Source organism: Rhipicephalus microplus, chromosome 10, assembly GCF_043290135.1.
Source record: "Rhipicephalus microplus isolate Deutch F79 chromosome 10, USDA_Rmic, whole genome shotgun sequence".
Lineage (NCBI taxonomy): Eukaryota > Metazoa > Arthropoda > Arachnida > Ixodida > Ixodidae > Rhipicephalus > Rhipicephalus microplus.
The window spans coordinates 48,983,046-48,996,785 of NC_134709.1; the positions used below are offsets into that span (position 1 = coordinate 48,983,046).

At 46.3% G+C, this 13,740-nt stretch overlaps 1 protein-coding gene across 1 annotated transcript; it reads right to left on the reverse strand.

Moving 5' to 3' along the window:
- Positions 1-598: 598 nt before the first annotated feature.
- On the reverse strand, positions 599-12,787 carry LOC119181712 (trehalose transporter 1-like protein). The gene is made up of 6 exons (XM_075874623.1): positions 12,336-12,787; positions 10,194-10,452; positions 8,466-8,713; positions 6,530-6,545; positions 2,646-2,975; positions 599-1,308 (listed from the first exon to the last, which is right to left on the reverse strand). Exons 1-6 carry the CDS (start codon positions 12,785-12,787, stop codon positions 754-756), a joined length of 1,860 nt encoding a protein of 619 aa, XP_075730738.1. The 3' UTR covers positions 599-753.
- Between the last annotated feature and the right edge of the window lie 953 nt (positions 12,788-13,740).

Genomic DNA, 13,740 nt, shown 5'->3' on the forward strand with positions numbered 1-13,740 from the left:
GGAGCCGGAAGAGGAAAGGCAGGCATGCTTGCTTATTGTGTAACATCACGACACTCGCAAGGATAGAGCGTTGTATGCGAATAAAAAATTAGATACTATGAGTGAAGACACCCTTTCTGCAAAAAGGCACTCAGCGAAGAAAATGTTATGTAAATGGAAAATCTGTTTATTTTAGACAACACAACGCAGAAACTTAAAATCGGTTTGTTATTTTGAACTCTCTGCTGCTCATATATATAAGTCTGTCTATTTATGGTACAACTTGCTCGGTGTAATAGCTCTTGACTCTATACTTGCATAATACGCACGCAGTTAACTCTCCTGTGGTTCGTGAAGTGTGCATATATTTTACGAAAGGGAGGAATTCGGAAAGCACCTAAATACAGATAACAATTATTAACAAATAAAAGAGTAAAAAATGCTCCTTGTAAATAATAACATTCCCGAACCAAGCAAACTAATAGTTCTTCGAATACGCAAAGCAAATGTCCTCTGCATACGAACACCATAAGTCCCGTATGGTGTTCTGCAAAGGAAACAAGAGCACACATAGAGGCTAGATTTTTACATACTCCACAAATAAACAGAGGACAAAGATTGCAGCTCTGCATGGTGTATAATTGACGAATGATCAGTGTTTACTGACGTGTGCTGAACGGAAATCGTCCGTAAGGAAATACCACAATGTTACGAAGCCTAATAGATCGTAATACATGGTACAGAGGGCGACAATAAGAAACATGCAAACGCGCATCAGCGCTTCGACCGTCGCGATGCCCTCGATACCCTGGAGCCCGCTGATGCCACGTCATCACGTCCCTGTGTGTCCGGTTCGAGCAGAAGATCCTCGAGGGTCCTGTCCTGGGTCTCCGGCATGAAGAAGGAGACGGAAAGGCCTCCAATGAACGTGAGCGCGCTGAAGAAGAGGCCGAATCCGGAGAGCTTCAGCGTGTTCTGCAGCTGCTCGAAGAACCAGGTGAGGAGGAAGGCGCAGATCCAGCTGAAGGCGGCCACGACGGCCGAGTAGACTCCGTTGCAGCGCATCGGCACTAGCTCGGCACCCAGGAGCCACGGGATTGGACCGAGCCCCACCGAGAAGCCGATGATGTAGAGCGCCACGAAGACGATGGGCAGCCGGCGCGTGTAGAGGATGGGCGCGTTCGGGTCCGTCTCGTCTACCTGAATGCTGAGCTGGAACAGCGTGGCGATCAGGATCATGGCGAAGGCGCAGGTGTAGGCGGACACGGTCAATAGACGCTTACGGCTGAACACGGTCATCAGCTTGACGCCGGCGGCGGTGGAAGCGACCTGTGCAGAGCGCGCGAAGACGTGGTAGAGCCGACTCGGCCAATGGCGAAACGAAGAATGAAAACGACGGATGAGACTGCATTCCACGTTCAAGTTCGGGCGCCTTGGTGTACGTTGGGCTGACTTTGCATTTATACAACATAAGAAGCGCCAAGAAACAAGGAAAGCGCATGAAGGGCGGGTTTTAGTGCCTTCCAATCAAGAGGTTGCTGCGTTGCACTGGTTAAGAGCTGTGAGCTGAGTTATTACCAGGTAGCCCAACTTTATGCGTTAAATAGTGAAGAGTGTGTCTCGTCGCGCAGCTTAGCGGAATGGTATGGCTTAGTTTGTCCAGCATAGCATCCGTGATATAGGTGTTCAGACATAGCTATGATTTTTCTGCTGTAGTTAGGCAAAAATAAATCTCTTGAATTTGTGTCTCGTTCCGTTCAGTTGCTTACGTGCGTATGCATGAAGAACTTTTGAACGATTTGTATTGACCAAATTTTTTCACAAAAAAGTCACTGCCCAACACTTCTGGCCCCGTCTCCTGCATCACCATTTTGCTCTGTATGAACTTTTCACGAGATACCTGGCGAGCAGTTTACATATTGCAACTTTTTTAGTGGTAAATTTTGCATTTTTGGGATACTATTCTCACACTATAAAACTTTTTTTAAGCTCTGTGAGCGCTTATCCTTCAATGGTCATTTCTTTTGCATCTTTGTCGCTGCGTATTACGTTGCAGAACGGGCTTTTGACCATATTTTGTGGCTTCACTTTGCATTTATTTTGCCTTATGCACCGGGTGTACACAACGTATACTTTTGCCATGTGGTTCTTTTTCCGCCTCGTTGTTGGAGAAAATATGAAACGAAGTTTTAATGTTTATTTTATTCCGAGGCTTAGCCGTGCGTGACCGAAATGATACACAAGTCAGAGTTTTGTAGTAATGGCCAAAGAATGAATGCGATAGCAACTAATTGGAAGCTGTATACGAAGTAAAGATAACTGTACAAAACGCTGGCGCAAGGGAATACGGCCGCTCCAGGCAGCGAAACTTCTATCGTGCTGTGTGTTGCTTCAGAGCCAACTGGTGAGAACACAGGGCGTATCTCAAGGATTGACAAGCCGTCTACTGAGCTCTGTCGTGATAGCATGCACGATCTCGTCTTTTTTATCCAAACTCGCAATCTCTGCCCCCGGAAACGTAGCCTTTCCCTCCGGCACCACTTCATGCTTTTTCACCAAACGGAACCAACCTGCTCGTTTAATCTCTACGTCAGCCACGTCTTCCTGAAGCGTTCGCAAACTTTCTCTCGCCCACGAAACGCCTACGACGCGGGGGGTGACGTCACCAATTTGCAGTTTACACGGAACATGACGGCGACGGCGAAAATGCACCCCGGAATTTTTGGTAAGTGCAAACTAAATAAAAATATTCGCACCAGAAAGCCGGAGAGGATGATGCTTGTGTCCTGGCCACTGATGACGAGGCCGGCTTCGTCAAAGATGGACTGCGAAAAGAAGAGTACCGGGTTGATGCCCGAAAACTGCTGGATGAAGTGCACGAGCATGGCCATCAGGATGTGACCCGGAGGCGTGGGCACTGTGGCGTACACCGTTTCCATGTCGGCCCACTCTCGGTCCAGCTGCACATGCAGCAGTTCATATTTGTATGCGGCAGCCTTTGTTACGTTTCAGTTCTTTTTGATGATTCGCCAGCATTTTAAATGAGAAGCATTTTCTTGGGAACTGCAAGCATTTTCGGCGTCTATCTGCGTAGCTAACTGTCTGTCTGGCCGCTTACATCTGGGTGCTTTCGTGATCACGCCCTTAACTTGACGTGGACCAAAATTAGTATGAGAGGCTATACGAGCCGGTTCGACAAATGTGGCGTGCTGGTCAAGACATGAATTATCTCACGATCCAGTCGCGTGCGTCGTCAAACACTTCCCGTCAGGCAGTGGCACATACCCGTGGGTGGGTATGTGCCACTGCTATGTGGGTGTGTGCCACAGGGGATTGACACTACCCATACACGACAAGAGCACACATGGGGAATTCGAATGTGCGACTGTTAAGAAAAACTTGACATCGGCAGCATTTACCCGGCGAGTGCACAGAATAAATGTCAGGTTCCCATCAGGAATCGAACCCAAACGTTCTGCATGGCAATCAAGCATTCTACCACAGAGCCAAGCGAAAGGTTTATTGCAGTTGCAGTGCTGACTACCTAATTTTATATGTATTACAAATTGTTACGCTTGAAGGAGACCGTCGAAGGTTGAAAGGGGCCGCTTATTATGTCGTGAGGGGTGGGCTCAGAAGCGGCCTACCAGTTTAAGATCCTTCAGATTCTCTTCTTTCTTTCTAACTCGGAGCGACAAGCATGCTCACCGTAGTATTCGTTGTCTTCATCTGTGTTCCCAACAATATGTACTCCTATATAACAGCCATCACGTTCAGCTAACGTCAACTGCAGTTACGTGTCATGAGCTCAAGTTGATTCATTTAGCAGTGCCACGGGCTACCACACTCGCAAGCACCAGCGTGTCATATTAGCTTATCGCTTCTATATAGTGTTGCTAATGCGCATGTTTATGTTGTCATCGTAACGCAAGTGCGAAGGACTGGTTATATGAACATCTCAAACTATTCAACATATATCTGTGCGCTAAACATTTATAAATATATTTAGCATCCTTTTATGACGTGTCGCTCAATGAAAAACCACAACTGGTAAGTTTCCCTCCGGATGCTTCGCATAACATCAATTTTCAAGCTATGTGGAATCAGCCAAATTTTTTAACCGTAGCTGCTTCTATTTGGTGAACTAAATCATGCGCAAAAAAGAAGGTATAGCTGAAAAAAAGCACAGCTTCCAGCAGCTACGTCGGCTTCGACGGGTGGCGCCAGGATTTTATTTGAAGAGAGGGTGCCCATGACAAGGTAAGCCCCTTGACTGATCAGTTTATGAAAAAATAATATTTGACAGAGGACAAGGGTGGGGAATAAATGAAAGCGCTTCCCTTGTCCTGTCTCAAATATTTTCCTTTCTGCGTTACTTGATCAGTTATGCATCACCAACACGCCTAACTTTATACTTTTGTGAGCTTCTTCGTGGACGCACAAAGGCTGGGACCAATGCATGCACTCCTTTTTTTTACTGCGTTTCCTTTTGCAAGCTAAAAGAGCCCCCCCCCCCCCCCCCCTTCATCAATGTTCCACATGGGCGCCACCCCGTATGGACGCATACCTGAACGCATTCTCACGGCACATGATTCGCAACAAATGTCAGCGAGCGTGATTCTCCCATATTGTGTATGGTGTTCCACTTCTAAGTTGTGTTCCGGACTAAAGTAGTTCCCATCCCAACGCCCATCACCCAAGGCGCGCTAACGGGAGAGTGACCAACCCCTAGAGTGCCTCGATGCGCGCGCCCCCGCTTAGAGTGGTGTCAGCCTTTGTAAGGGCAGGTGCCGCCTCCTCGGCCTTAGCGGCGGCATGGCCGCCATTTTGACTCCACTCAGTCACTTCTGCGTGTTCGCTGCGCTCGAATAATTGTGCTGGCGCTCGCTTTTCTCCGGTTTAATGCGCTCGCTACCGTCACCGTAGCGAGTATTGCGTGCCGCAGGGCACTAATCATTGCAAAAACTCTGGAAGCTGTATCGTTTCCTAAGAGACCCGAAATGAAGGCCTTTTCAACAGTGAAAATCAAACATGACAAGTGGCATCCGACAAACAGATCATCCATTCACAGCGAAAGTTTCCAGCCGGTATTCCACGTGCATAATTTGTACCGGCACCAATTTCGTGTAAGCAACAGACACGCTGACGGCTGTATGCTTGATTCTCGTGTGCATGAATCGCGTATTTCACTTCGTATACATTGCTTGCTGCTCTTGGTTGGTACTGTATCTGCCCTTCATTCTTGGTTTCACTATGTGCGATGAGAACTTTATTATTAAATATACATTACACGTGTTTCTTTGCAGATGATATCCTTGTTTTTTTTGTAATATTCATTTGTGGGAATAAAGCTTTGCGCAGCGGCGGTGTCCTACCCACTGAAGTTTAAAGAGTGTGTGTACGTTCCGGAATCACCATATGATCACGAGAGACGCGGTATACATTGGAGGACTTCGGAAATTTTGAACAGGTGTTTTTATGTAACTTGCACCTAAGTTTAAGAACTCCGGCATTTCATCTCCATTGAAGTGGGGCCACTGCGGCCGGAATTCGATTACCGACAGTTCGAGCGCCCAAACCATTACAAAGCCACACAGGTTCTTTCTTTCTACGATCTTTTCCTCGGTTTAGGTACGCCTTCTATGCTGGTGTGATGACCCTTGTAAGAATGTGTGCAGTTCACATTTTTTTCATTGTTCCTGTACTTCAAGTTTTCTTTTCGTCCTGTCTCGAATCATTACGCAATTGATGTAGTTTTTTTAATCATTTACGACCACTGCGATGAAACTAGTGACAGTACTCAGTGAATTCTGCCATGGAGCGTATAATTTGAATTGCTTCTGGCAGCGCTGCTATAATGCACAAAAATAAATTATTTCTACACTGGATGATAATAGGGGAAACGGCAGGCGTGTACACACGCACACACACGCATCGTCAGTATTTAAACTCTTTCAGCACGCATTAATATTTAGGTAAATAATTTATTTATTAATACTGTGAGCTATCGGGGATCATACGCAAGTGCTTATGCAAACTGTACTCGCGAAGCGTCCATACAAAGAAGATGCATGAAGACAAGACGGGGTACCGCTGCGTAGAATGAACACGCTATGTCGCAAAAAAAAAAACAAGTCAAGTTGTGCCATGAGAAGATCGTGGAGAAATAGTTAATGCAGTAAGAAAGGCGTCCGCCTCAGTGGTACCATGGGCACGGTGCTCGGTTGCTGACGCGAGGCTCACGCTTTCGATCTAGGCCACGGCGGTCTCATTTTGAATAACGTAAAACACCAGAGGACACCCATGTACTGTGTCAGTGCAGGCAAAAAAAAACTGATTGTCAGAATTGCTGCAGTCCTGCAATCAGGCGTCATTTTAGAATGTAAAAGCCTCAGATAATAATTAACACTAACAAAGAAAGCATATAAACTACACCACCGATATAGATTTAGAATCCCCTCTGTGGTAACCGGCGTAGAGATTTGTTTTCAACATGAAAGAGTCACCGTCTGCCTCTAGCGCATAAATCATGCGCAAGCCGTCAGCTTACATGAAATATGTGCTCCCTGCATGCGTTCAGGCAAAATTAACTCTAAAAGATGTTCAAGCTTCAATAAGAAGAATAGCTCGCTAGCTTGCACGTGTTTCCGGGCGTATCAGGGCACCACACCAGCGTTGCGTAGCGGGCTTCGCATACGGTCGAGTTGTGGTGGGGAGACGCAATGGCGGCGGTCGTAGCAGACGACGCGGCTGTCCTCACCCTCAGCGGAGCGCGCGGGCATCAAGGCACCCTACCAACCCCTAGTCCCCTAAGAGGGGAGGAGACGCAAACATTACCCCATACATCAAGTTGATAAAGATGGGGCACTGCGAATAACTCTCGCCTCCGGGGGGGGGGAGGGGAGGCGAGAGTTACGCGTGTCTGTGCATACCGTATGTATACTGTACTTTGCGGATTCATTCTGTACTTTGCGACTCACTATTGGAACACATTGGCATCGCTTGGAGTATCTGACACGGGTGCGAGATAAGCTTAAAACTCCAAGTAGATGTCCTTAGTGCCAGTGAAAGGCAAGTATACTTTATGGGAAAACTGCTGGTCGTACTAGATTGTCCATCCTGCGTGAAATGGCTGTGCTAGCATGATTGTTTCCATCATGCCACCAACACCCAATCAACTAGTGGAAACCACCACTTTTCGAGAAGTGCTTGGCTGGGCGCGTTAGTTCATAGTGTGTAATAAAGATAGGTACAAAAAGACGAGACACAAGAAGAGGTCTGAATGAGTGCTCTTTTGGTCCTCCAGTTTTCTTGCATATTCTGCTTTTGTGCTCAAATTCATGCCGATAACATTTCGCATAATATTTCCTAATTGTACAGGTCTCCAATCTTTGTTGTTCAACCAAAAAAAGTGAACATCGTAAAGGGCAAATATTATATTACTATACTTTGATTTTTATGTATTATACGCTGCTACGATCCCAGCTTCTCTTCCAAAACCTACAAAAAAAAAAGCAGACAAGAATTGCCTCGTGCCATCGACGCATCGATTTTTCACAACGAAGTCATGCGGCGTTGGCATAGTTTGGCTTATCTTCGCGTACCTACGGCCTCTAACATCGTGTGAAGTATTTAAGTCCGTTTAGTTTCGGTACGAAAAACTTTTAGTTTGCATAACCTATCAATACACCGAGGACAAAAGAAAAAATAAACACTAGGTCAATCATTTTACAGGCAACAGTCACCTCAGAAGTGCCATGGACGTGTACATAATGTGATGTACTACAGACGTTGCGTATGGTAATATAGTAAAGTTGTTTGTGCAAAAAACTAAGAAACGTTGTAGCCTTGGACGTTTGATGGGCGAGTGATGGCTTTTGCTGCTGTATAATTTGCATAGGTTGCTTGTATTACTGTGCTGGCTTGAGATGTGGCGCCATTACAGAATTTTTTTTAAAAAAAGTATGAAATCAGCGACTGTATGAATAACAACAGTGGGTCCGACACACCTTAACGCAGGGAACGGATTTTTTTCAGGAGGGGGGGGGGGGGTTGCCACCCTTACAATTTGATTACGCGCGTGTCAGCATGTGTGCATGCATACGCAAGGAAAGTTTAAAATTTTCACAGGGTACAAATTGTTCCTTTTTTCCCACTTGCTACTTTAGTGACACGATAACATTTCAATATCTTGAAAATATTGCGAAAAAAAAAAGGACAACAAGAAAGAAATGTCGAAGGGCACCCCACAGCACTCTGGTGTGATCTTCAATGTACTACTAATGGTGTATTTCTTTTTTTGTCACTGTTTTTTTAGATGTTGAAAGAGCATTGTCAGTTCTTCGACAGTAAATAAGTGAACGATACTAGTGGTGTATTTCTTTTTTTTGTCACTGTTTTGTAGATGTTCAAAGAGTATTGTCAGTTCTTACAGAGCACATAAGTAAACAATGAAGCCAGTATGATACCTGCCTTTCCAGCTCTACACTGCGAACGCACTGTGCTGAAATACCTTGGCCGCTGGCCCACGCAGCTTGCCGAGCACTTCGATGGCTTCCGCCTTGCGGCCTTGCAGCATGAGCCACCGGGGCGACTCGACCGCGAACTGGCAGGCGGCAACGAGGGGGATTGCCGCGGCCATGGTCAGGAACGCGAGCCCGTCCCAGTTCAGGTAGCGACCCATCACGTTCGCGTACAGAATGCCAATAGTGAGGCAGACCTGCAGGATGCCGCCCTGAGTGAGCAATGACCACCGCATAAGTGCAAGCCAGCCTTTGCAATTCAATTAACCTTGTTGTGCTTTTTATGGCTAAAAGAATTGTGTTTCAGCTAGCCAACCAGAACAAAATATAGTAAAGGGTAGCTTCCACTTATTGGATGACAGAGGCAAACTTTAGAGAATTTGTTGCTGGGTCAGTTGGTGGACAATTGTGAACTGCAGAGCGCGAATTACGCACGGAACAGAGAACACACACACCGCACTGGACCAGCGTGAACTCGCGATTGTGTTTATTGCGTTCGGGCGACATGTCTGGTTTACAATTTCGATGGGCAGATCACTTGCTCTATATAGGCGGTACTACAGGGTGTATATAAAAAGCTTTTAACGTGCACCTAAATCTAAGTACATAGGCCTCAAGAATTCTCGCTTCCATCGAAAATGCTGCAGCCGGGATTCGATCCCGCGACCTGCGCGTCAGCAGTCCCGCACCGTAACCGTGAGACTACGGGGGCTGGTTGAATACTCAGGAGAAGCCCTGGCACATCCAAACGAATGCTGAATAGCGCCTTAAACGTGTCGATAAATTAATGGTGCAAACTAACTGGTATGAGGAAAACAAAAAAAGCCGACGCCATGCTGCATGCTCTTCACGCTGGTTCACTTCTGCGCAGATTTGTAGTCCCGGCGTAAAATTGCCCCGTATTGTGCGGCTTGCATGCAATAAAGTGTTGCAAGCCCAAGTTTACAACGCTGTGCGTGTGAGCAGGCTCAAGAGATGCGTGCTGAAATTTTTCGAGGAGTGTTCTTGCGCAACAGTACATAGAGTACCGGTACGTGCCATAGTGAAACATTCAGCTCCTGCATCAACATACTCATCGTATTCGAACTTACCTCACAGTGAACACGTTCTGCTGGAGATCATCAGGTGTTTCTTTTCTGTTCGGACAGCATGATTTCCCAAACTACTGGCCGATCAGCGGTTCTTCTTGCGTATATATGGAGTGAGTGTGCCACTGTGCGATTTTTATATCTTGATGAGTAGCTATTCGGTGCACCGCGAAACTATGGTATTTTAACTAACTATACGTCGAAAAGAGGAGACCGCTGTATTGTATACGCGATCATGCACGTAAAATTTTCAATCCTAGTGCGCACAACTATTTTGACTCTGGGTGCGCACACCACACAATACCTACGCCACATAGCCCGACAGCAACAAGAAAGGTTTTCTGCCCTTTTGTATTACCGACACGTTCTCTAAAGAACACAATATCTAAAAACGCAATCTTTAAAACCTTGTGCATGTATTATACGGCGTGTCAGACTCAAAAACTGCACTTGTGTTCTGAGGCACCACGATACTCTCTCTAGTGTTCCCGACATCTGTGTTCCCATCTAAACCAACAATTCGAGAATAGTTCAAAATTCGTGTCAATACTCCTTCAACCGTTTTTAACTTTCGATGTCAGCAAATAGCAATGCGCTGACGTACCGCCGTCCCGCGCTGTTCTGGCAGCGTGATTTCGGCCAGAAAGGACGGCGAGCACAGGGAGACCATGCCAGTGGCGACACCTGTCAGGAAGCGACCGAACAGCACCAGGTAGTCGGAGCGAGCCACCGACATGATGCCGTAGCCCGCAAAGTAGCCGAGCGCGCTGGCCAGAAGCGCGAAGCGGCGCCCCATGGACTGACCCACCAGTGCAGCAATGATGCAGCCTGTTATGGCGCCCACGTGCAGCAATGTCACGAACCTACGTCATAAACTTCACTGAGCATGCTGTAGCATGAAACTCCAACGATGCACGTATGCGAACCACGCGATATGTCATCGAAATGCAGGCAATTAATGCTCAAACAGTATACGCTATTATACCAATTCACCTTAAAAAGCGTCTCTGCGGAGGAAAAAAAAAACGAAACGGTTTCGTTCTTAAATGCGTTATAAAAATGCACAAAGTTACTGCAACCCGCACATAGAACCTCGAGCGTTCATTTAGGCGTGCTCTTTGAGGGGCACAAGGTCGAACAATGGAGCTTCTGGTTAACGAATACACAGAGAAATTGCAGCAAGTTTCATTAGGCTTGTTTTAATGACAAAAATCTGAAGATATGGCTACAAGAAATAGCAAATTTTTATATTCATGTTTGAATTCTCTAACACCAGTTCACGGAAATCGACGCAAAAGTGAAAGGCTTCCAAGGGAGCAACAAAAAGTTTAGTAATGACCTCACAAATTCAATAACTGTACGTATTAGGGCTTGCAAAGTGGTAAACATAGATTAGTGAAGTATTTTACAACCTGAAAAAAAAAAAAACCTTACAGGTCAGCCCCGCAATGGTGGTCTAGTGGCTAAGGTACTCGGCTGCTGACCCGCAGGTCGCCGGATCGAATCCTGGCTGTGGCGGCTGCATCTCCAATGGAGGCGGAAGTGTTGTAGGCCCGTGTGCTCAGATACGTTAAAGAATCCTAGGTGGTCGAAATTTCCGGAGCCCTCCACTACGGCGCCTCTCATATTCATATGGTGGTTTTGGGAAGTTAAAGCCCACATATCCATCAATACTTTACAATACATGGGTAAAAGCTCAGCAATGTCCTAGAAAGCAGTCCAGCATATTCATGCAGGCTGCATAGATATTGAAGCTTGTGTTATTCACATCCGTCAAATAATATGCTGGAGACCAACATATATTTCGGACCAGAAGAGACCTCATAGTTGTTTACGTGGAGACCTAAGAGAGCTTCCACTACTGCTCTGTACGTAGCTGGCAAAGGGGAGAACAGCATAAGGCATCCTTCCTGACCTCGCTTCCATTGAACCACAATGGAAGCGAGGTCATCTTAACGCCCTTAACCAACGGTGCCGGCACCGAAGCTGACACTGACTTCACATTTCCTGACACGAGGTCGTCGACTCTATCACGTTGATGTATTACGGTGTATTGAAACAAACCAAACGAACTGAAGGATTCTAAGATCTCACTTTTAGCGTTTGCTAGTCTGTCCAGTATATTGGTATCACAAAGACGTAGCGTTATGTTGAATAGCGTCTGCTGTAGGCGCTGTGACGTCAATTAGGGCCTGCTTTGAGTAGTGCCTGCTATGGAGGATAAGAAACAACTAACAAATACGTAATATATGTCATCTGTGATTTTGGGACAACGCATCACCACATCCTCAGCTTACTGCACTGATTATTTGAGTACGACTTTCGAAAACAGTACGGAATCGACACGAACACATTTTGCTGTCGGGACTCAAGGTCATGAATCTAAAGCATATAAAAGCATCAGTTTGGAGCTAACGAGCCCGCTCTACAGTTCTACTGGCCTGCGCAGATGTCCCCTCTCCAGCGCCTACGTTCTAGTTCACTCCTTCTACCGCTAGGGGATGGAACTTATGAGCGTTGTGGCACTCGTCAGCCCGTGTTTGTTCACGACAGTTTCAGTGCTCATAAGGAAGTTTCGTCCAGCGCAGGGCGTGTATATAATATAGATATACATGAATGCAAAATGACTCAATATGAGAGTTACGAGAAATGACATGGGATTTCCGTGCATTTGAGTGGCCGACTTTAGGGACTTCACTCCTATAGCACGTCTTCGGAATACTAATGCCTGGATATGGCTGCTCACCAGACACCGTGCAGGGCAGTGTCAAACTTGTGACCGGTGGAGCCACCGGCGAGACTCGTGAGCGCTGCTGTGGTGTAGCCGATGGTGGTGCCCACGCAGAGTGAACCGGCCCAGGTACTGCCGAGCGTCATCAGCAGGGGCGCCGTCAACTCGACTTTGTTTCCCGTCGCCAAGTCGGTGAAGTGCCAGGGCATCTTTATCTCGCAGGCTGTGGTATCGTCGTCGAAACTCTCAGTGTAAAGCGCTGTAACTGGGAGCCCGTAATTGATTGATTGATTGGGCTTCTTATCCTGGCGCAAGCCACCATGGGGCATCAGCTTCTTGCTCGAGGCGCTGTCTTCTTCTTCTTCATCTCCGCTATTGCTTGAGTGCTTGCCTAGCTCCCATGATATGGCCCTTACCCACTTCGGGGTATAGGATGGAAAACCGGCTAAACGCTCCACATGAGACATGGGTGTAGCCCGGGAATGGCACACCGGGAACGTGCCCTCCCCTCCCCCGAAACGTTTTCCCCATGTCATAGAAAGCAAAATATGGTGATATTAAAATCAAGGCGGTGCAACCACCCACCCACGAAAAACATTTCTGACTACGAACTCGACTTGAGATGAAGAAAAAGAAAACTAACCAGAGGCCCCTATCTGATCCCCCACTGGGGGTTGCACATGGTTACAAAAATCAATCAATCAATCAATCAATCAATCAATCAATCAATCAATCAATCAATCAATATGTTCAGGTAAGTACAGACTGCCGTGTTAACGACCTTACAGTGTGCCGAGCAGCATATCGATAGGCTCGAAGAGAACAAGGTTACTAGTGATGATGGCTGTTAAGCCATCATGATGATGATCATCATCATTACCAACCACTGCTCCACTTAAACTTGTCACTACCAGCGATTCTTTCAATTCGCGCAACCACAGTTGGTTTTAGCCACAGGAGCGTTTTTAACGCTGTTACTATTTTTTTACGAGAGTCCAGAAGAATGTATTGTTAAACGTAGCTAAATTCGGTTGTTTTAGAAAGATATGGTTTTTTGTGTTTCATATGTTTTTTTTTCTTCTGAAAGGCTTTTGTTGAATTCCTACAACTTTAAAATATTACCTGTAATACCCAATAATTTCAACTCTTTTCTTCAAGAAGTGAGCCAGTTTATTAAGCAAGACACCATCCAATTCATAGCCTATCCTTCTGAGTGGGTTGCGACAAGCTGTTGAGGAAGCAAAGAACCAACCAACTAGAAAGCTCCTCTCGGGGCAAGTTACGAATGCAGATACTTGTACATGTAATGAGTAGCTGTTGCGTTTGCCAAGAAGCTGCCAAGCTAACGATTGATCTGCTAAAGCTACAGTCACTTGGTAGTGCGAGACTTAAAAAAAAAGAGTATAAGAAACGCCAGTGT